General features: G+C 50.3%; 1 protein-coding gene across 4 annotated transcripts in view; it reads left to right on the top strand.

The window, feature by feature from the left end:
- The window catches only part of LOC144732111 (PH and SEC7 domain-containing protein 2-like), a 187,813-nt gene that overhangs the window by 60,920 nt on the left and 104,919 nt on the right, over positions 1-21,974 (top strand). For all 4 annotated transcript variants that reach the window (XM_078613390.1, XM_078613389.1, XM_078613391.1 and 1 more), the window contains exons 2-3: positions 5,045-5,165; positions 19,853-20,570. In XM_078613390.1, the coding sequence (XP_078469516.1) occupies positions 19,972-20,570 (599 nt within the window). In that variant the 5' untranslated portion in view covers positions 5,045-5,165; positions 19,853-19,971. The remainder of the gene's footprint in view (positions 1-5,044; positions 5,166-19,852; positions 20,571-21,974) is intronic.

Below are 21,974 nucleotides of genomic sequence, written 5' to 3'. Positions count from 1 at the left end.
CGTCGAGCGCTTGGGATTTAAAAACAAAAACAAGAAAAATTCCCCGCGCGACAATGGAGCCCGGACGCGGTCTTTGGCCCGACACCACCGTGGGCTCATGGTGGCCACTCCTCACTTGAGGCTCCTCACGGTGACCACTCCTCACTTGGAGCTCCTCACGGTGACCACTCGTCACTTGGGGCTCCTCACGATGACCACTCCTCACTTGGAGCTCCTCACGGTGACCACTCCTCACTTGGGGCTCCTCACGATGACCACTCCTCACTTGGAGCTCCTCACGGTGACCACTCCTCACTTGGATCTCCTCACGGTGGCCACTCCTCACTTGGAGCTCCTCACGGTGGCCACTCCTCACTTGGAGCTCCTCACGGTGGCCACTCCTCACTTGGAGCTCCTCACGGTGACCACTCCTCACTTGGAGCTCCTCACGGTGACCACTCGTCACTTGGAGCTCCTCACGGTGACCACTCGTCACTTGGAGCTCCTCACGGTGACCACTCCTCACTTGGAGCTCCTCACGGTGACCACTCCTCACTTGGAGCTCCTCACGGTGACCACTCCTCACTTGGAGCTCCTCACGGTGACCACTCCTCACTTGGAGCTCCTCACGGTGACCACTCCTCACTTGGAGCTCCTCACGGTGACCACTCCTCACTTGGAGCTCCTCACGGTGACCACTCCTCACTTGGAGCTCCTCACGGTGACCACTCGTCACTTGGAGCTCCTCACGGTGACCACTCGTCACTTGGAGCTCCTCACGGTGACCACTCCTCACTTGGAGCTCCTCACGGTGACCACTCCTCACTTGGAGCTCCTCACGGTGACCACTCGTCACTTGGAGCTCCTCACGGTGACCACTCCTCACTTGGAGCTCCTCACGGTGACCACTCCTCACTTGGAGCTCCTCACGGTGACCACTCGTCACTTGGAGCTCCTCACGGTGACCACTCCTCACTTGGAGCTCCTCACGGTGACCACTCCTCACTTGGAGCTCCTCACGGTGACCACTCGTCACTTGGAGCTCCTCACGGTGACCACTCGTCACTTGGAGCTCCTCACGGTGACCACTCCTCACTTGGGGCTCCTCACGATGACCACTCCTCACTTGGAGCTCCTCACGGTGACCACTCCTCACTTGGAGCTCCTCACGGTGACCACTCCTCACTTGGAGCTCCTCACGGTGACCACTCCTCACTTGGAGCTCCTCACGGTGACCACTCCTCACTTGGAGCTCCTCACGGTGACCACTCGTCACTTGGAGCTCCTCACGGTGACCACTCCTCACTTGGAGCTCCTCACGGTGACCACTCCTCACTTGGAGCTCCTCACGGTGACCACTCGTCACTTGGAGCTCCTCACGGTGACCACTCCTCACTTGGAGCTCCTCACGGTGACCACTCCTCACTTGGAGCTCCTCACGGTGACCACTCGTCACTTGGAGCTCCTCACGGTGACCACTCCTCACTTGGGGCTCCTCACGATGACCACTCCTCACTTGGAGCTCCTCACGGTGACCACTCCTCACTTGGAGCTCCTCACGGTGACCACTCCTCACTTGGAGCTCCTCACGGTGACCACTCCTCACTTGGAGCTCCTCACGGTGACCACTCCTCACTTGGAGCTCCTCACGGTGACCACTCGTCACTTGGAGCTCCTCACGGTGACCACTCCTCACTTGGAGCTCCTCACGGTGACCACTCCTCACTTGGAGCTCCTCACGGTGACCACTCGTCACTTGGAGCTCCTCACGGTGACCACTCCTCACTTGGAGCTCCTCACGGTGACCACTCCTCACTTGGAGCTCCTCACGGTGACCACTCCTCACTTGGAGCTCCTCACGGTGACCACTCCTCACTTGGAGCTCCTCACGGTGACCACTCCTCACTTGGAGCTCCTCACGGTGACCACTCCTCACTTGGAGCTCCTCACGGTGACTTCTCACTTGGAGCTCCTCACGGTGACCACTCCTCACTTGGGGCTCCTCACGGTGACCACTCGTCACTTGGAGCTCCTCACGGTGACCACTCCTCACTTGGAGCTCCTCACGGTGACCACTCCTCACTTGGAGCTCCTCACGGTGACTTCTCACTTGGAGCTCCTCACGGTGACCACTCCTCACTTGGGGCTCCGTGCACTCGGCTGACCTTTCCTGTTCCCCGCCCCAAAAAACCGGTCTCCCCCCCCACGCTACACGCCCCAATAATAACATGCAACACAAGCGGTCTACACACAGACACGCAAAGATCACCCGTATGGCCTGACCAGACTGTGGGGGCAAGTGCTGTTAGCGAGCACCTATTAAGGCCGGTGCGGCACACGAAGGGGGTGGGTGGCCAACACCACGCACGGCCACACACAGACAGACACACGCACACACAGACAGACAGACACACAGACAGACACACACACAGACAGACACACGCACACACAGACACACGCACACACAGACAGACAGACACACACACAGACACACGCACACACAGACACACGCACACACAGACACACGCACACACAGACACACGCACACACAGACAGACAGACACACAGACAGACACACACACAGACAGACACACACACAGACAGACACAGAAAGACACACAGACACAGAACGACACACACAAAGAAAGACACACGCACAGAAAGACACGCACAGACACACACACACAGACAGACACGCACACACAGACACACGCACACACAGACAGACAGACACACAGACAGACACACACACACAGACAGACACAGAAAGACACACAGACAGACAGACAGACACACACACAGACAGACAGACAGACACACACACAGACAGACACAGAAAGACACACAGACACAGAACGACACACACAAAGAAAGACACACGCACAGAAAGACACGCACAGACACACACACACAGACAGACACACGCACACACAGACACACGCACACACAGACAGACAGACAGACACACACACAGACAGACACAGAAAGACACACAGACACAGAACGACACACACAAAGAAAGACACACGCACAGAAAGACACGCACAGACACACACACACAGACAGACACACACACACACACAGACGCACAGAAAGACAAAGACACACACACATACAGACACACAGAAAGACACACACACAGACACACGCACAGATACACAGAAAGACACGCACAGAAAGACGCGCACAGACACACGCACACACGCACACACACACAGGCACACACACAGACACACCTACGCGAAGTGGGACACCCTTCCAGAAGCCACGCCAAGTGGTCACGCCGTTGCCACTACCTCCTCCCCCCTTGCTGCGCGCAAGTTACGCTCCCGTGTCCGGGTGCGTGTTGACACCCCCCCCCTCCCCCGTTCCCTCCCCCCGTTCCCTCCTCGTGATTCCGCGTGCGTCCCAGCTGTCTGTTCACGTAACGCCGGATTCAAAATCGTTGGCCGAGCTTCGGTGAGTCCGTGGGTGGCCGCCCGCGACTCCTCTGCACTTTTCCGTCGCCGCGGTGAGAGCCGTCGTGGCACGAAACGAGCTCCGCTCTCGTTTCGGGCGCGGAACGACGGAATGGGGGGGGGAGGGCATTCGGTTTCCGGAATGTGTCGTCGGGGAATTGACGCGCGGGGATTTAAAGGGACGAGCGAGCGGGCGGGTGGGTGGCAGAGGTCGCAAACGGGTTTTGATTCCTTACCCGTACCCGGCCGCACCAGGGTCGAAAACGGGTACCCGTACCCTACCCGGCTACCCGTACCCGGCCGGGTATCGGGTAGGGTACGGGTACCCGATTGCGACCTCTGGGATGAAACCATGTTGCAGGCGCGGGTGGATTGATTCTAGGAACTTGAATTGTGAGAAGAGACAAGACGTTGGGAAATGAGTGACAAACGGTGACTCACCCAGTGACTCACGGCCTACCCGTACCCGTACCCGGCCGCACCAGGGTCGCAGCCGGGTATCGGGTAGGGTACGGGTATCGGGTACCCGATTGCGACCTCTGGTGGGTGGGTGCGCTCTGTATGTATATCCGCATGTATGGGGGAAACTCGATGCGTTCGTCAAATATATCGACTGTTGTGGTCTGACGAGGAAATATGTACTGTGTATAGAAGAGGCGACGTGTCGTCTTCACAGCAGGTACATTCAGAGGAAGGGCCAGTGTCCAAAATGTCATCGATTTTACGTGTCTGTAGTTTTTTTCTTCCTTTAAAGCCATTGACGAATGCCTTGTTGTGGTTGTTAATTGTGGTCATGCGCCGCTGGCAATGTGACAGCACCAACCGATTTGTTTGTATGAGAGGAGCGGTTTGAAAAGTTTCGAGAAGCTGCTTTAAAATAATAACAAAGTTGCACTAAATTAATAATCGACTGCATTGAGTTTTCTTTGCAATGTTGTGTTAATGTTCTTTATGAACGAATTAAGTTAAACATTTCGTTAACCGTGGAGGTAATAATGGTGGTGATGATAGCAATGATCATATTGAGAGTAATGATGACTGGTAATGAGAACAATGTTGATGGTGATGACAATCGTACTGGTGTGCCGAAAACGATGATCGTGACGATATGGTGGCAAATATTAATCACGGTGACGACGATGCCGGCGATGATGACGACGATAATGACGTGACGACATGGACGAAGGTGACGACGACGATGATGATGATAAAGACGATAATGGGCCGTCCATAAATGACGTCATGCACCTGGGGGGGGGGGGTCAGACATTTGTGACGATGTGTGACGAGGGGGGGGGGGTGAGAAATGTGACGTCACATCAAAATGCGCAACTTTAAATAAATATAGAATTGTTATAACAACACTAATTGTTATAACAACACTCTGACAGCATCAGAGTGCAGCGCCACATTAAATACGCACTACAATGACAATAGTTTTAAGCGATTTGAAGCAGAGCTTTTTGACGTCATATTTGATGGGGGGGGGGGTCTGACTTTTTGTGACGCCGTGTGACGAGGGGGGGGTCAAAAATCGTCCAAAATCGCGTGACGTCATTTATGGACGATCCCTAACAACGATGGCTGGTTATGGCGACGCTGTGCAGGTGGAGACCTTCCTGTGGGTGGGAGAGGCGACGTCCCCTCGGGCGCGCAAGATCGCCCAGGCCAAGCACCAGTTCCTCTTCGGTACCTCCGAGCAGGAGGCCTCAGCGCACGAAGGTGCCGGTAAGTGGCACGTGGAATTCCCTCCCTCCCCACCCTCCCTCCCACCACCGTCCCCCCCCACCACCCTGCCCCCCACCGTCCACCCACCGTCCACCCACCGTCCACCCACCCCACCCACCAACTCTTCGCACCGCCACAGGCGAGACGCGGATGTGAGTTCTCCAGAATCTCGGGTGCCTTTTTTCTTTAAGCGCCAGTCACCGAACGACGAAGGGGGGTTGGGGGAAGGGATTCTCCGGTGCCCTTGACGGTGCCTCAGCACCGCGGCCTCGCGTGCGGCGACCGCGCCCACTCCGGTGCTCGAGTTGGAAGCGGAAGGACGGACGGTGGGCAAATATTCGAGAAAGATTGTCATTTAGCCACCCGTCAATGTGCGTCGCTAACCAGCAATCACTGCATGGCAATCGCTCAACTAATCACCCCCATTAATTTGTTTCTGCCCGCTAGCCAGGCCAGTTCGTGTCCTCCCATCAAACAACCTTGTATTTTTGGAATAAGGAATTATTTATTGCTGATGGGTTGTTGTTGTTGTTGTTTACCTGTTGCTTATCCTACTCATTCGAAATGTTCTCCTTCAGTTATAAGCAGAATGGCAAACCTATTTTTGCGAACGACGGTATCTACTCCGCGGTGATGTATTTATCTAGCTGAGATTGATTCCATGGCAGCCGAGCTCACCGTCACAGGATCTGCAGGCAACGTAGACACTGCAAGCAAAACCCTTGTAGGCCAAGTACACGGTGCCTCATTGGAGAGTTCCTGAGAGTTTCTGGATTATACGTACCTGCAAGGACATCGTCTTTGAAAGCTCCTTGAAGTGCCCCTTGCTGACACTGGTCGAGGCTTCACAGTTTTTTTTTTATTATTCTCACCGTTTGATCATATTTATCTGGGTGTTCTTTTTCAAAGGGGGCGACCCGAGTCAGGGCTGTCAATCAGTCGCATTTTCGATCGAATCTTTCCTGATGGCGGTTTAACGGTTGGCGTACACGGACTGGTAATCCAGAGGTCGCCGGTTCGATCTCCCGGCATGGCAGCTGGAACAGCTTTCTGACGCGGCCCTGACCGGACGTCTGTGAAAAGAGCTTCAAGGTTCATGGATTTCCCCAGGATAGATACGGATTCTAATTCCGATGAGGTCTCCCCGCCACCTCCGTCGACTCGGCAGCGTAGATGAGCGCACCGCGGCGAATCGATCGGCAGGTCGCGTGCGGCGGGCTAAACGTGCGGGGTGTTCCCACCCCCTTGCAAGACGACCGGCCGGTGTTAAATTGTAGGTCAAGCGCCCTCTCTCTCTCTCTCGAGAAAAACTCTCAAGAACGATTACATAACATGTACGCCCATCCACCTTGCCGACAGATGGTGCACATTGTTTACTTTACACCCCCCCACGGAAATGACCCAGTAGCCGCAGCAGCTGTTGCGGGCATCGAACTGGTCTCGCCTTCCGAGCGGAGCTGGCTTAGCAGCGGCGTGGAGGAGCTGCTGCCCGCGTCGACGCTTTCATTCCAGCGGCCTTTTTTGCCGAGGTGGTGGATAGCGCTTCGAGACGACTCCCCCCGTTAACCCTTTCCCGTTCTGATGACGTACACTTAGGATGACGTACGTGTAGTCTGTTAACGTACGTGTACGTCATCGTGTGCACGTCATTGAAACAGAACCAGATTCAGCGGTGAACGGGACACCCCCCCACTGCAACTTGCAGGTGTCTCGGAAGGGGAAAGGGTGAAGATGTTCAATCACCAAATAGATACCAAGTCTGCATTAACCAGACGAACTTGTGGCACAAAACATGCAAAAACAAAAAACAAGCTTTGATAATCTACGCATTGTTTTTTTTTAACTGAGGTCGTACAGCCTTCTGTACGGCCTTCTGTACGACCTTGTCTCACCACCGGCGTTAGACCAGAGAACGCCAAAAGGTGAGCGGCTCAAACGCGATGCAAGTATCAAAGCATTAATAGCTGGGCTTGAGCGGTTAAAGCCTTGTCCTCTTTTTCCATCATGTGTTTGACATTGGCAAAAAAAGGTCCCATCGATATCACGTTCCCCCCCCCCCCCCCCCGTGGAAAGATTAAATCCCGCGCTCCCGTTAAAGCCTCCCCGCTCGCCCACCGCAGGTTTGGTCCCCCATTCTCGGTCAGAATCGAGTTTTCTTGGAAGGTGGACGAGATCGGAATGCGATGTAGGGTTTCCTCCTGAAGCAATGCGCGCTCTCTTGGGGTGTGGAGGAGGCAGGGTGGGAGGATTGGGGTGGTGGGCCGGCGTCGTAATGTTGTGATCTCATTATCTTGAGTCGGGAGGGGGGCGAGCAACGGGTTAGCGCTTCTTGTTGAACGATCATTTTTTTGCGCGGCGTTTGCTGAAGATGCGCCGCCGCTCGCCGCAGCAGGCAACACTGGGGGGGGGGGGGGGGGGGGGGGTAAGATTCGTCAAATGCCCGAGACGTTTCGCGTGCACAATGGTGACCCCCCACACCCCCCCCCCCGCCCCCCGAGTGTAACACGTAGTAGTCGTCGTTGTAGTCGTTGTAGTCGTAGTCATCGGCTTTCGCGACCAATATTGTCCACAGTAGATGTTTTTTTGGCTCGGATCTCGTAAACATATAAATGTGTCGTTAAACAGCGCCACAACCCGCATTAGTATGGTTCGTCACGTAGACAGCCTGATGAGGGTGGTTGTAATTACCGGCGAAACGTCGTACGCGAATTGTAATGTTGTGGGTTTACTCTCCAACACAGCGGTGTGCTGAACTCGTAACTAATTGGCATGTTCTGTTCACGTGACAAACCTTACTAATTGGCTGTGTCGGGTGTTGGGTGGTGGTGGGTTAACAACACATTATATTTTCACACGATCTCACCCAAAATACCTCTATCATGGTGACCCCAGAGTTTAATTCCGGGTCACGGCTAGCATCAGCGGCACCTCCGATTAGCAAGGTTGGCTACGTACGGTGCGAAAGAAGTTCAACATACATCAGAACCGTGTCTGGTACCATCACCCCTTCACCAATCTGCACCAATACCACAATACCTGCCATTCGTCACTCAGTGACGGTGGCGTCACCACGGCGCTTGTGCCAGGCCGGGTGCACTTTGAGGCCACGTACAGTGCCGAAGGCTCGTCGACAGGAGGTCAAGGGACAGTCCACAAGGTGCCATCAGCAAACTGACCACAGTCAGACCAACCACCTGTGACGGGCGCGGAGTGGGGGAGGCCTTCATCCGGCAATGTGTGGACTGACAAAGAGGGCTGTATGTAATTTATTTTTAAATGCCATCTTTAGTCACCCATCTGTCGGCAGCTCATCCCTGGTCTCCGGACAACAACAAAACAACACTCCGCTGGCTGCTTGCCTGAAACGTCGCGTTGACGAGTGTTGCTTTGCTTGATTACATTGCACCACCTGGAGTTTAGCTCTGTGGAATGGTTTTTAATTACATTTCTCTGTCATTGTTTATACGGTATGTACAGTACATTGGGGGGGGACGTATGTACGTGTGTGTGAAGTAGCGATTATGCAGTTCACAGACAGGATATTAGTTTGGTGCCAAAGATGCAGTGGCAGGAGACTGAGACGACTTTTTTTCTAATAATAATTCAGCATTCATTATAAATTCACATTTCCTGGTAGGACGTCCACTGCTGAGATGGAATGATGAAATGAGGTTGCGTGCAGATCCTGGGTCCATTTTTGCATCGCGGGATTGTGAGGAAGCTGGAGAATTTGGGGTTAGCAGTGGATTGATCGCGGATGACGATTATCACTAACATATATTTTACCTATGTTAAGCCAACTGTGTAAAACAGACCTGCCGATACGCACACAGACAACAACATCCGCCATTCGCCACGAAGTGACGGTGATGCCACCGCAGCGCTTGTGCCAGGCTATGTGCACGTTGAGGCCACGAAAAGTATTGAGGTTTCTCTGGCAAGATGCGGTCGACCGACTGAGATGATTGGCCGATGCACGAACTGTGACCCCGACTGTCACCCCCATTGTGCCAACTTGCTGTGTTTAGCCACCCGGCGCTCCTCTCGTTTTTTGTGAGCATCGCTCCTCTGCCCTCCGTTGTTGCCTCCAACTGCCCAGCAGCAGCAGCGTCCTTCACGAGCCTCTTCCACAGAGGCCGATCTTGACACCGCTGGCGTCAGTCATTGGCAAGTCCACTCAGCTCCATGTCCACTCGTACCTCACCATTCAATCTCTTCTCTAGCCCGTGCCGTGCCAAAAACCACGCACACATTAACACCCACACATGGACCAATGCACACACGGACATTAGTGGCAGAGTTATGACATCGCTTACTGGATAATCAATGCGAGCGTGGACCTACGTGCTAAATCTGGAACAGCTCATGTGGGACTGAGACTGCGGTGAATTTGTATGTGTGTTTAGTAAAATGAGCCTCATTTAGGTTAATGAATAATAAATATTGAATTGACCTATTCTACGGCATTATATTATTTCGTTGACTGCTATCTCGACCATAAAAGCTTGTTGTGCAATTAACCGAAATCTATTTGAGGGGCATTGTTTACCCTGCGATGGAAACATCATCTGGAATGCACCCAATCCTGTCAAACCCTGGAAGCTAAGCAGGCTTAAGCCTGGATAGTGCTTGGATGGGCGACCACCAACACAGAAAGTCGGGTGTTGTAGGCGCTGTTGGCAATAGAGGGCAGTGCTGCCCAGCTTAACCATACGACAGTGAGCAGCATGCTTAAGTTTGGTTAAAACAACCCTCACGAATGGTTTGGGGAGGCCCTCATCCAGCAGTGGATTGATGAAGGGCTGTAAGTTATTACGTCTGTTATGACAAACCGGTTGTACATGTGCTTTCCATGGTATCCGTCAAGAGGGAATGGTAGAATATGTCCAGCAGTGTAAATACACGGTTAGCTGTGTACGGTTCAGAAAGAAGTTCAAAGCACACACGTACGCGCATGCAAGAGAAGTACATGTCAAATAACCTTTGCTCTTCCACCTTTTTTAATGCAAGCGCCACAATGAGATGTGAACGGGCACAGGTGCAGCCCTGCAATCCGTTCGCTCACGTCACCGCTGGCCAAAGGGCCTCCACTGGGCCTTTTACTCTCTCACACTCACCAGACGTCTTGATAGAGCTCGGAGTCCCCCACATTTCACACCCCGCTTGCAAGCGACTGCTGCTGTTGTGTGTGTGGACACAATGGGGGTGGGGGTTGAAGAAACTCATTGCTTTTTAAGTGCCACGTCAGGAAGTTGAATCTGCGACCTTTGAAGATAAAATAATAAATTAAATTTATTATTTTATCTTTAGACGTGACTTAACCGAAAGAACCAAATAATAATTCCTGCAGTCACGAAAGTTCTAAAATTAAGACTGCGACCTCTGGACCACGAGTACGGTCGCGCTAACCATTACACCACAGCAGCCTCCAGTGTGCGGGCAAAACAAGTAGAAACTTTTGGGCGCATTGTCCTAATGCTCGCCAGCTTCTCGATGAATGGCATGGCTTATTATCTATCTTGATGGCAGTTTTATTGAAGCAGAATTATCATCCTGGGACGTGAGTGTGCCGACAGCAGCTTCGTCAGCCATGGGATCAGTGCTGGGGCCATCGAGGCACAGTCCTAATTAAGTTCCGATGGTTGCTCGTTATTTTGAGAATTGCATCGGCAAGGTCACAGCAAACGTCACTGCCAGTCTATGCCTGCGATTCAATCAATATTACTTTTCTCGTGCTTCAGGTGTTAAGGCTGGAGCCTGGCCCGTGCTTTATTGGCCGACTCTGTCGGAATACCGAGCATTGTGAGCTTGGGCAGCGACGGGGCGAAGGGATGGCGGTACAGCAGGGGATTTTTTCATCTATTTACAAGGGTTTTTTTAATCTTCTTGGTTCTTTCGGTAAAGTCACGTAGAATGGAAATAATAAAATAATAGAAATAAAACAAAAAGAATCATAAATAATGAAAATATTATTTTATTATTTCTATTCTACGTGACTTTACCGAAACAACCAAGAAGATGAATCCCTGCAGTCACGAAAGCTTTAAATCGAGATTTTTTTAATGTTTCGCATCGTATGCGTGGGCTTTCTCTGTGTACTCTGGCTGCTTTCAATAATACAGCCACTCATTAATGGGATTGGGAAAACGAACCTACCGTAATTTACTAACCCAAAGCGCCACCGTGGCGAGATGTTAACTACCTCGCCTGGTATACAGCAGGTTGTGGATTCGATCCCAACCCTGATGCCTGTATAATTGGAGTTTGAATGTTTCTGTCCTCCGTTTCTTCCCTACACATTTAGAAGCATGTATTTAGAGTATTCGGCCGCTATGAATCTCCACGTTATAATGAGCTATCATTTGTGGCCAGGTCGCTTCTGAAAGAGAGCTATGTAGCTCAGTGGGCCTTACCTGGTCAAATAAAAACAAACAGTTTACAGTTTAGTTTTATAGTTTAACTTTTTTTTTGTAATCACAGTTCAACACACATCGTGCCTGTTGTTATGAACCCCATTCGAGATGACATCCGCCACACAGATGGAGCGATGAAAAAACAGGTCGTGTGAAGGCACGCGGTGGATTCTTCTATCGCAGGATCGCTTGGGATGGCGGCGTTTTGGCGGCATGCTCTCATTCAGCAGTGGATTGACCGTTGTTGATGATGGTGATGTTGACGACAGTAGGAATTCTGACAGTAAAAAATATGATAATTGGTTTTTTACCCTTTTATTTGGAAACAAAACTGACACCTTTTTTACGAGGAGTCATGTTTGCATAGACCACAATACCTGCAGTCATAATGCAAACAAAAAACACAACTTGTGAGACTAGGCTCTAAGGAAAGCTGTCTCGGGTGTGGACCAATCAACTTCAAGGACAGTGCATACATTATCAGAGTTATGTTTTTTGTTTGCATTATGACTGCAGGTATTGTGGTCTATGCAAACATGACTCCTCGTAAAAAAGGTGTCAGTTTTGTTTCCAGATAAAAGGGTAAAAAACCAATTATGACAGTAGGAATTGGCCAAGCAGCCCAATTGGGAACCATTGCAACAAAAAATAAAATGATTCACGAGTCCCGGTGATGCTTTCATGGGTAAGTAAATATTTTAATACCGTGAGGTAATTTGACTGACGGGACTACTGATTGCAATGGAGAATCGTGAACGCCGCTGACCCAAAAACAACCAAGGCTTTTTTCACATTGGCACAGACCGGTGTAGCTTTGAATTCAAGTGTCAGGTGGGCATTAACATCGGTGCCCGTGCATAATTTAACTGCGAGCTCTCTGTGCTGTGGCAGGTCTGTAGAAGCAGCAGCAGCGACCCTCGGCCACAGTAAACGAAGCAAAGACCGTGGGCTCTAAGTAGCTCATTAGTGCCTGGACTCACGAAAACAATGGGGGTGAACACAATATCTGCTTGCATCCATAATCAAATTAACATAACGAGTTAATTCACATTAAATCGCTTATTATTCGTACGTGTCTATCTTGTATCATATACCTCCATACTGTATATGTTTTGTGTTAATAGATATCTTACGATATCTCCATATCATCTGTATCCACGGTGGTGTAATGTTAACTACCTCGCCTGGTATACAGGAGGTCGTGGGTTCGATCCCGACCTTGACGCCTGCTGTATATTTGGAGTTTGCTGTGTCTCTCGCTCCCCGTGGTCGTGTGGATTTTTCTCCGGGTCCTCCGGGTTTTTCCCTCCACATTTAGAATCAACATCACGCTATAAATGTCCACGTGGGCTATTATTTGTGGCCAGGTCGCTTCTGAAAAAGAGTTATGGTAGCTCAGTGGGCCTTACCGGATAAAATAACAATGTTTATAGTTTCCATCGTATCTCTCTTCTCTCATCTACCTCCAGGGCCGGCGTGAGGAGGGTACATGGGTGGTTCTAGATTTGAAGCTTTCGTGACTGCAAGGAATCATCTTCTTAGGTTTTTTCGGTAAAGTCACGTAGGTCAAAATTAATGAAAATAAAATAAAATAAAAAACAAAAATCACGACGTTTGCCTCCGAAACGTCGTGATTTTTGTTTTTTATTTTATTTTATTTTCATTAATTTTGACCTACGTGACTTTACCGAAAAAACCTAAGAAGATGATACATGGGTGGTGCCTAGGCCACCAAATGTCACCGTTGCTTCATCTCTGCCTCTTGTCTTCAGCTGTCTCTCTAATGTCACTCGAGCTCTGCCTCGTCTGTAACAAAAACAAAATGTGATGAGACGCACCTGTAACTCAGCACTTGTGAGCAGGGCTGGAAATGGGAATAAATGACAGGGGGAACTCACGAATGATTCCCCCCACTCCCTCGCTAGATCTGTGGGTCTCGATGCATCTCTGTGGGTCTCCTTGCGTGTCTATCGGTCATTGTGTGTGTCTGGGTTTCTGCGCTTGTTTGTGGGTGTCTCTGTGCGTGTCTCTGTGCGTGTCCGTGGGTCTCTTTGTTAGTCTAGTTCAGGGGTCGACAACCAAAATAACAAGAAGAGCCATTTCTTTCCAATTCGGCAGAGGTGTGGACTCGAGTCATGTGACTTGGACTCGAGTCAGACTCGAGTCATGAATTTGACGACTTGCGACTCGACTTGGACTTGCATAACAATGACTTTGTCCCACCTGTGAGATGTGGACTCGAGTCATGTGACTTGGACTCGAGTCAGACTCGAGTCATGAATTTGATGACTTGCGACTCGACTTGGACTTGCATAACAATGACTTTGTCCCACCTCTGCAATTCGGTACAAAATTCAGTATTTCAAGAGCCGCAATGCATCTGAGTACATACTGTACATACGTACATATTGTCAAGAAGCAGCCCGTAAAGAGCCGCATGCGGCTCCGGAGCCGTAGGTTGCCGACCCCTGCTCTAGTTGGTCTATATGTACGCGAGTCAATAAAAAAAAAGATGAATTATTTATTATATCCGGAGGGGAGGGGCCGATTGTGGAGGGGAGGGGCCGTGGTGGAGGGGAGGGGCCGTGGTGGAGGGGAGGGGCTGGGGGTGGAGGGGAGGGGCTGGGGGTGGAGGGGAGGGGCTGGGGTTGGAGGGGAGTGGCCGTGGTGGAGGGGAGGGGCTGGGGTGGAGGGGAGGGGCTGGGGGTGGAGGGGAGTGGCCGTGGTGGAGGGGAGGGGCTGGGCTGGAGGGGAGGGGAGGGGCTGGGGGTGGAGTGGAGGGGAGGGGCCGTGGGCGGAGTGGCTGTGGGTGGGAGTTGAGAGGCGGGGCAGTGGGTTGGAGTGGAGGGGAGGGGAGGGGCGGGGCTCCAGGTAGGTGCAGGAGTCTGTACGTGTTGGCACATTAGGGGCTACAGCTTGGTGCATCACCCAGTCATCTACCCAGTCATCTACCCAGTGATCTACCCAGTGATCTACCCAGTCATCTACCCAGTCATCTACCCAGTCATCTACCCAGTCATCTACCCAGTCATCTACCCAGTCATCTACCCAGTCATCTACCCAGTCATCTACCCAGTCATCTACCCAGTCATCTACCCAGTCATCTACCCAGTCATCTACCCAGTCATCTACCCAGTCATCTACCCAGTCATCTACCCAGTCATCTACCCAGTCATCTACCCAGTCATCTACCCAGTCATCTACCCAGTCATCTACCCAGTCATCTACCCAGTCATCTACCCAGTCATCTACCCAGTCATCTACCCAGTCATCTACCCAGTCATCTACCCAGTCATCTACCCAGTCATCTACCCAGTCATCTACCCAGTCATCTACCCAGTCATCTACCCAGTCATCTACCCAGTCATCTACCCAGTCATCTACCCAGTCATCACCCCATGGCACCTGCTGGCTCTGTCCCGAGACCTCCTCCCATCAGCGAGCAGCCTTCGACACTTCATGCAGGACTCAACGTGCACGTGGCCTGGCACCAAAGCGCCGTCGTGACGTCTCCGTCAGTCACCTCGTGGCGAATGTCGGGTGTTGGTGTGCCCCCTGTGTCCGTGTGTCTGTGTGTGTGTGCGTGTGATTTGTGTACACGTGGCCGGGCGAGCCTTCCAACGCCCCCCGTGGCTTCAAAGTGCACCTAGCCTGGCACCAAAGTGCACCTTGCCTGGCACCAAAGTGGTGATGTAACCGCGTCGAAGATCGGCTCGTGCCGCGCGTGTTTATATGTTTGGTGTACAGTGGAGCGCACCTGTGTGTTGGGTGTTTTAACTTGGTGTGTTTTGTAAACCCGTGAAGAGGGTTTTATCAGCTGCAGGGGGGAGTGGCAGAGGTCGCAAACGGGTTTTGATTCCTTACCCGTACCCGGCCGCACCAGGGTCGCAAACGGGTACGGGTATCGGGTACCTGATTGCGACCTCTGGGATGAAGCCATGTTGCAGGCGCGGGTGGGTTGATTCTAGGAACTTGAATCGTGAGAAGAGACAAGACGTTAGGAAATGAGTGACAAACGGTGACTCACCAGTGACTCACGGCGTACCCGTACACGGCCGCACCAGGGTCGCAAACGGGTACCCGTACCCGGCCGGGTATGGGTAGCCGGGTATCGGGTAGGGTACGGGTATCGGGTACCCGGTTGCGACCTCTGGGGAGTGGTGGTGGGGGTTCAACTGGTTTCACACCGATCAATCTCGACAATCGGAGTTCGATTCCGTGCCAGGTGGTATCAGAACGGGGTCGTAAATGAGTTCCCGGGGCTTTGTGTTAACTTCAGAGCTGGGGGAGACAAAGGCGGCCGGGCGTGGTGCTGATCACCCCCTCACGTGTGCCGTGCTGGACTCCCACGTGTGCCTCGCTATCAAACACTTGCCCCAGCAGCTTATGATAAAGTCCGCATAAAACCCTTGTGTGCAAAACGACCGTGTATACGCTACGTACATGTGAAATTAATCAATTATGTTATCAACTTTTTAACAGACAAAACAATATCGCTTTCATTTAGATGGCAGACCTGGGAGTAGCAGTGGATGTCCCATTATCCAGCCGACCGGCTCACAACCCATGTCACAGATTCATTGCCCATGGGCGACGTTCTTCATTGCAAGGCCCGTGAGCCACTGGCAGACCCTGGGGGCCTTTAGTGCGGCCCTTGACAATTCACAAATGTTGAGAATACCCCCAAACCATCATCCATAATAGAGGGGTTTTTTTAAATTACATTACACGCTTTTATTTAACTCACTCTGTTGTTGTTGTTGTCGTATCCTCAAATCTTGTAACTCAATTTTAACCCACTTCCCAATGTGGTATCGACTGCAAACTTCGTATACGTGTGTCTTACTGATGACAATACTATATTCTATCATTAAATATATATCTTTAAACAATCTTTTTACACGTCTTCTATTAACTCACTGTTGTTGTCGTATCCTCAAATCTTTTAACTCAATTTAACCCACTTTCCAATGTGGTATCGACTGCAAACTTCGTATACGTATGTCTTACTAATGGCAATACTATATTCTATGATTAAAAAAATATATATATCTTTAAACAATCTTTTTACACGCCTTCCATTAACTCACTCTGTTGTCGTATCCTCAAATCTTGTAACTCAATTTAAACCCACTTCCCAATGTGGTATCGACTGCTAACTTCGTATACGTATGTCTTACTGATGACAATACTATATTCTATAATTTAAAATATATATATCTTTAAACAATCGTTTTACAAGCTTTCTATTAACTCACTTGTATCCTCAAATCTTGTAACTCAATTTTAACACACTTCACAATATGGTATCGACTGCAAACTTGTATACTTATGTCATACTGATGACAATACTATATTCTATCATTAAAAATAAATACATTATTTTTTAACAATCTTTTTTATATGTTATGTTTCGGCTTGGCTATAATTGTCCACGCTCAACTGACATTGGCTGTAATTGCCCACGGTTCCTTACGTTATGGCAAGCCTCGGGGCCACTTCCTGGAGTCGTGGAGTTCTTCCATTACTCGTACGGTACATTTCATGAAAGCGTGTTTAAAAAAAATATTTTTGAATATTACTTTTTTTTGGGTTAGATCGCGTAAATCTATAAATGTGTCGTTAAAACCCACCAACTACCCGACACAGCCAATTGGTATTGTCGCGTAAACAGAACGTGGCCAATTCGTCACTGGTACAGCACACCGGTGTGTTGGAGAGCCAAGCCACAACATTTACAATCTACGTGTTAAACTGACCCCCCATCATCATCATCGTGCTGCTGTCAAGCCCAACAATGGTTTCACATGTTGTGGCGGCCCTCGCACTGACGATGTCTTATCGGCGAAAGTGGCCTCCCCTCTGAAAACGAGTGAAGGACGCTGGCCCGAGACCACCGGTATTTGACCTTGTCGGTAACCGCCTGATGGGGCATCAATTTAATTTTGCGGTTCCAATATCGTGATGTAGCCAATAACGGTGAATGATGTGACAACCAAATGAAATTAGTTGGTTATCAGCTAATTAATTCATTGGCCATATAAATACATCGGTGCAAGTAAGGATTTGCTACCTTAGGTGGAACCAGTTTCTACCATGGATCGTCTCAGCTTGCTAGTGTCATAGCGCATCTTTGTCCTGGGATATACCGCATCTGTATATTACTATTTTCACGCCTGTTTACCGAGGAAACCATCACCGAGTCTCATGACTCCTTCGACAGGAGGGCCCTGTTGCAGTCGCGGCAATGATTGCTATTATGCGTGCGTGCGTGTAAAATCCCAAATTCGTAATTTGTCGTCTCATTTATAAAATTCGGGCCATGACATCGGCACACAATGGCACTCGTTTTTGTGACTGACGGCATAGGATCTTTGACCATAATACAGGTTTTTTTTGGGGTTAGATCGCATAAATGTATAAACGTGTCGTTAAACTCGCCACCACCCAACACAGCCAATTAGTAAGGTTTGTCATGTAATCTAACCCCCCCCCAAAAAACCTGTATTATGGATGATATTGGTCGCGAAAGTCTACGTGTTAAAGGGGCTTTGACGTCCACAGTGAAGCACATGGCTAGTATTTTTTTTTGTTTATTCGATATGATCCAGGGCGGCTGCTCAATCTAAACAAGCGGCGAACGTGCTACGGCCAGGCCTTGTCCACCGCCCATTGTTATATTTTTCGTGAGACTCCTAAAAATAGGAAAAACAAATTAATCTAACTCGCAGGAAGCATGGCGTGGAATGCAATAATGGTTGTTAAAACATTTTTTTTCATGGTTACCGTTAACTGCATGGACTCGAACCAGTAAAATAGGGTTACAGTCCTGATTTGCGACGTAAAAGTGGTGTCTCAAAGGAAACGTCACGGTCTCTTTTTGACTGAGAAACGAAAGGGAGCTTCCACACTGGTGTGTGATGGTTGGCAAGCCGCACTTGTTGGCACGGCGGTTGAAAGTGGCTTACGATTCTTAAGCCAGTGCGTTCATAGCTAAGATACCACTGGAAATGGGTTCCCGTCCTATTATTATTTTAACAACCCTGAAAGCGATGCTCACATATTTCTTATTAGCCATCTCCATGCTGCGCAGAAAATGTCACGGGCCAGGTAATCCCAGTTCTCGACTGTACTCCCGTACCTCCAGACCGAGACAGTTCGTGTACAGTAACATGTTTACGCTTGTTAGATCTCTTTATACCGGCTTGAGCAGCAGAGGTTTAATTTCCCACGGAATATTGCCAAGGTCTCTGGGAGAGTGGAGTAGGCATGTAACTGCTAACCACAGCCATAGCGAGAGGTATTCTTGATGTCATGTGCTTGATGCGGAAATATTTTTCTTGGCTACTAACCCAGACAGATATGCCCATGAAATCAAGGATAAGGTCCCGCTTTTATAGGCTGCTTAATTTCCTCAGCAACTCAAAGCAGCCATTATTCATCTCAGCCATTTAAAAGCCCTTCTGCAGTCTATCCAAGGGGACCCCCTAGTGGCAGCTGTCCTTGTACGGCAACACGGGTGCACGACGCAGCACCGGGCCTGCAACTGAGGCCGCGATGATGACCGGCACTTGTGTCACGTCCGTCGGGAAGGAAGTGTAATTGTAGCCCGGACTCCAGTGGATGTTCTTCCACGAACCGTCAGCGGGATGATTTCCTGTTTGAAGGTGACTCGTTTCACGTGAGGGTGTCGGTCACGTCAATACGGGCGAGCATGCATAATGCATGAGCTTTTATCAGCACCGCACGGCGTTCCCATCAAGGTCTTGTAACAGTGGGTTAGAAGAAAACTGAACGAGAAAAAAATAGGAAAGAATATCAACATTACTTTTATACGTGAGTTGTGCCCTAATGGTGCCAAATTACTTTTATTGGTTGGATGTGGTGAGAATACGGCAATGATAAAATACATGTGATGAGCGTGAAATTATAATAAATGTGGTTGATGTGACTAAATTACTGTGATTGTATAACATTTACAGTGATGCTTCTGCTACTTGCTGCTTCTGATAATAATAAGACAATGCTACGTTTACATATTGGTGTTGCTATTCCGGCCGAGGATGAAGGTAATATTGCTGCTATTGTTGCTGCTGATGATGAGGAATGCTCTGCTGCTGCTGATATGCTGCTGGTGCTGTTGAAGGTGCCGATGACAGTGATGAAGGCAATGCTGCTTCCGGTGATTATTTTCACTCATTATTACTAATACTACGACACTGGCATGAACGTCGATTGATCACATGACATCGTCACATTGTCCGTGTCGAGCAGCAGGCCAGCGGGAGTCAAACCTCAATGCGGAGCCTCAGGATGCGCACGTGAGCCAAAGGGGGGACGGCGGCAGCGAGGACACGAACACGGACGGCGGGACCGAAGCGGCAGCGGAGGGCATGGACACGGCCGGCGCCGTTCAGCCCAATGACAAATCCCTGATCACGGCCCAGGCCGACGGTGGCCCCACTCACTTTGCGCCAAGCGTCAGCAGACATGAAGATGGCGACTTGGAGCAATTGCAGGCGACCGACGGGAACCATGAAAGGGCAACCGGAAGCGCTCCTTCGAAGGACAGGAAAGTATCGCACTCGGACGACTTCAACGACTGCCTCGAACTAGACCCCCTCGTTATTTCAGAAGAAGACGATCCCCCGTGCGAGGGCAGCTCCGAGCAGCCGAGGGGGGACATCGATGGAGGACACGCTGAGGTCAGACGTGTTTCGGACACCCAGGGAGTTGGCGTGCAATCTGACTTTGGTGCGACGGGACCCCGGCCGACGGAGCTGACTGGACTGAGCATAGTGATGCCGCTCGCCGCCAGAGAGGAGGCCGCAGGGGAAGAAGCGAGCGGACAGAGGAGGCTTGAGGACGAGTGCAGCGCTGCGGCAGAGGAGGATGGAGAGGTGCCTCTGGAGGACGAGGTGTTTGTGGAGCCTGGGCGCGTCTGCCCAGAGAGCCCCAACAAGGGTCCCACGGCAGAGGGGGGATTGGCCAGGTACGAGAGGCGTCCGCATTTGCTTACGTAGTTACGCACGTATCTTTAACGTCATCCTTATCGCAGGACATGATCGATCGACCGCCGAATGAAGGCATCTTCCTGCCTTGTGAGTCGTCGGAGTTACTAGACGTTTGTTGCGTTGAACTTCTTTCGCACCGTACGTAGCCAACCGTGCTAATCGGAGGTGCGGGGAAGGACAGCGACACTGATCAGTGCCGCCGCCAGATACCAGTTCGAATATTACTCGTTTAGATTTAAAGCTTTCGTGACTGCAGGGATTCATATTCTTGGTTCTTTCGGTAAAGTCACGTAGAAGGGAAATAATAAAATAATAAAAATATTAAACAATCAAATTCTCACGACGTTTCGACTGCAACACAAGCAATCATCATCAGGTGTGGATTTCACACTTTACCGAAAGAACCAAGAATATATTACTCGTTGTCGAGGAATTCAACTCTGGTTGCCAGGCTCTTAGTGAAGTGCGCTAACCATTGTGCCACCACTCTGCTATGACCGCTATGCATATTGAAACGTTTTCCCGTTATTGCAAATACATGTTATCACGTGTTGTCACCTGGAGTGTTGGGGGAGGGGGGGGCGGTGGAATTTCAGAGAGCAATGTTTAAAAAAGATGACATCAGATAATAAATCCACCTCGCTGAGGTGGTAATCAAAATCCACTGTGATGCACTTTTCAGTCGAGATAAGACAATGTAATTGTACTCTTTGACTTTGCCGAAAGAACCAAAGAGTATGGATTCCTGCAGTCACGAAAGCTCAAATCAAAAATGTAATTGTACATCCGTTTGCCAGTCGCCTCCTCTCGCCGAGTCATTCGTGGGGTTGTTTGACCCAACTTCACCACGCTGGTTAGTGTGGATTGATAGACGGAGTTGTCCAGGACTGGGAATCGCTAGCCACTGACTGATGATAGCCGTGGCCGGGAATGGAACTTTGGGTCGTTGGCTTCGTAGAGGAGTGCGCGAACCACTGTGCCACTGCTCCATCCCGGGGGGCCACGGTACAGGCAAGGAACAGATCTATACATCGATTCAATTGATTAAAATTGATTCTCACGCTCGTGATACATTCATCTAATTGCATGCGTAAGAATGAATTATTTAGGGTTTATTTGTCGGTCGGTGGGTCTCATGTGGCAAGGTAAATGGAGGGTGCTCTCACCTCTTCCAAGACATCTGACCAGCATGGAAGCGTATTACAAATTGTGTCGCTGAATAGTGCAGCGCTGCAATCGCAGATTAACTCGAAACTAATGGAGTGAACATAACTCCCCAAAAAAGAGAATGTTACACTACAAATAAAACAAAAATTATCTTGAATAAAATCGCGACCCAGAAGTCACAGTTCATGGATCTCCAGGGACGTGGGCTTGGATCA

This window comes from Lampetra planeri, chromosome 41 (assembly GCF_965212315.1).
Source record: "Lampetra planeri chromosome 41, kcLamPlan1.2.h2, whole genome shotgun sequence".
NCBI classification, from domain to species: domain Eukaryota; kingdom Metazoa; phylum Chordata; class Hyperoartia; order Petromyzontiformes; family Petromyzontidae; genus Lampetra; species Lampetra planeri.
The sequence above is the reverse complement of the archived record's forward strand: the minus strand, read 5'-3'. Positions and strand labels throughout refer to the sequence as shown.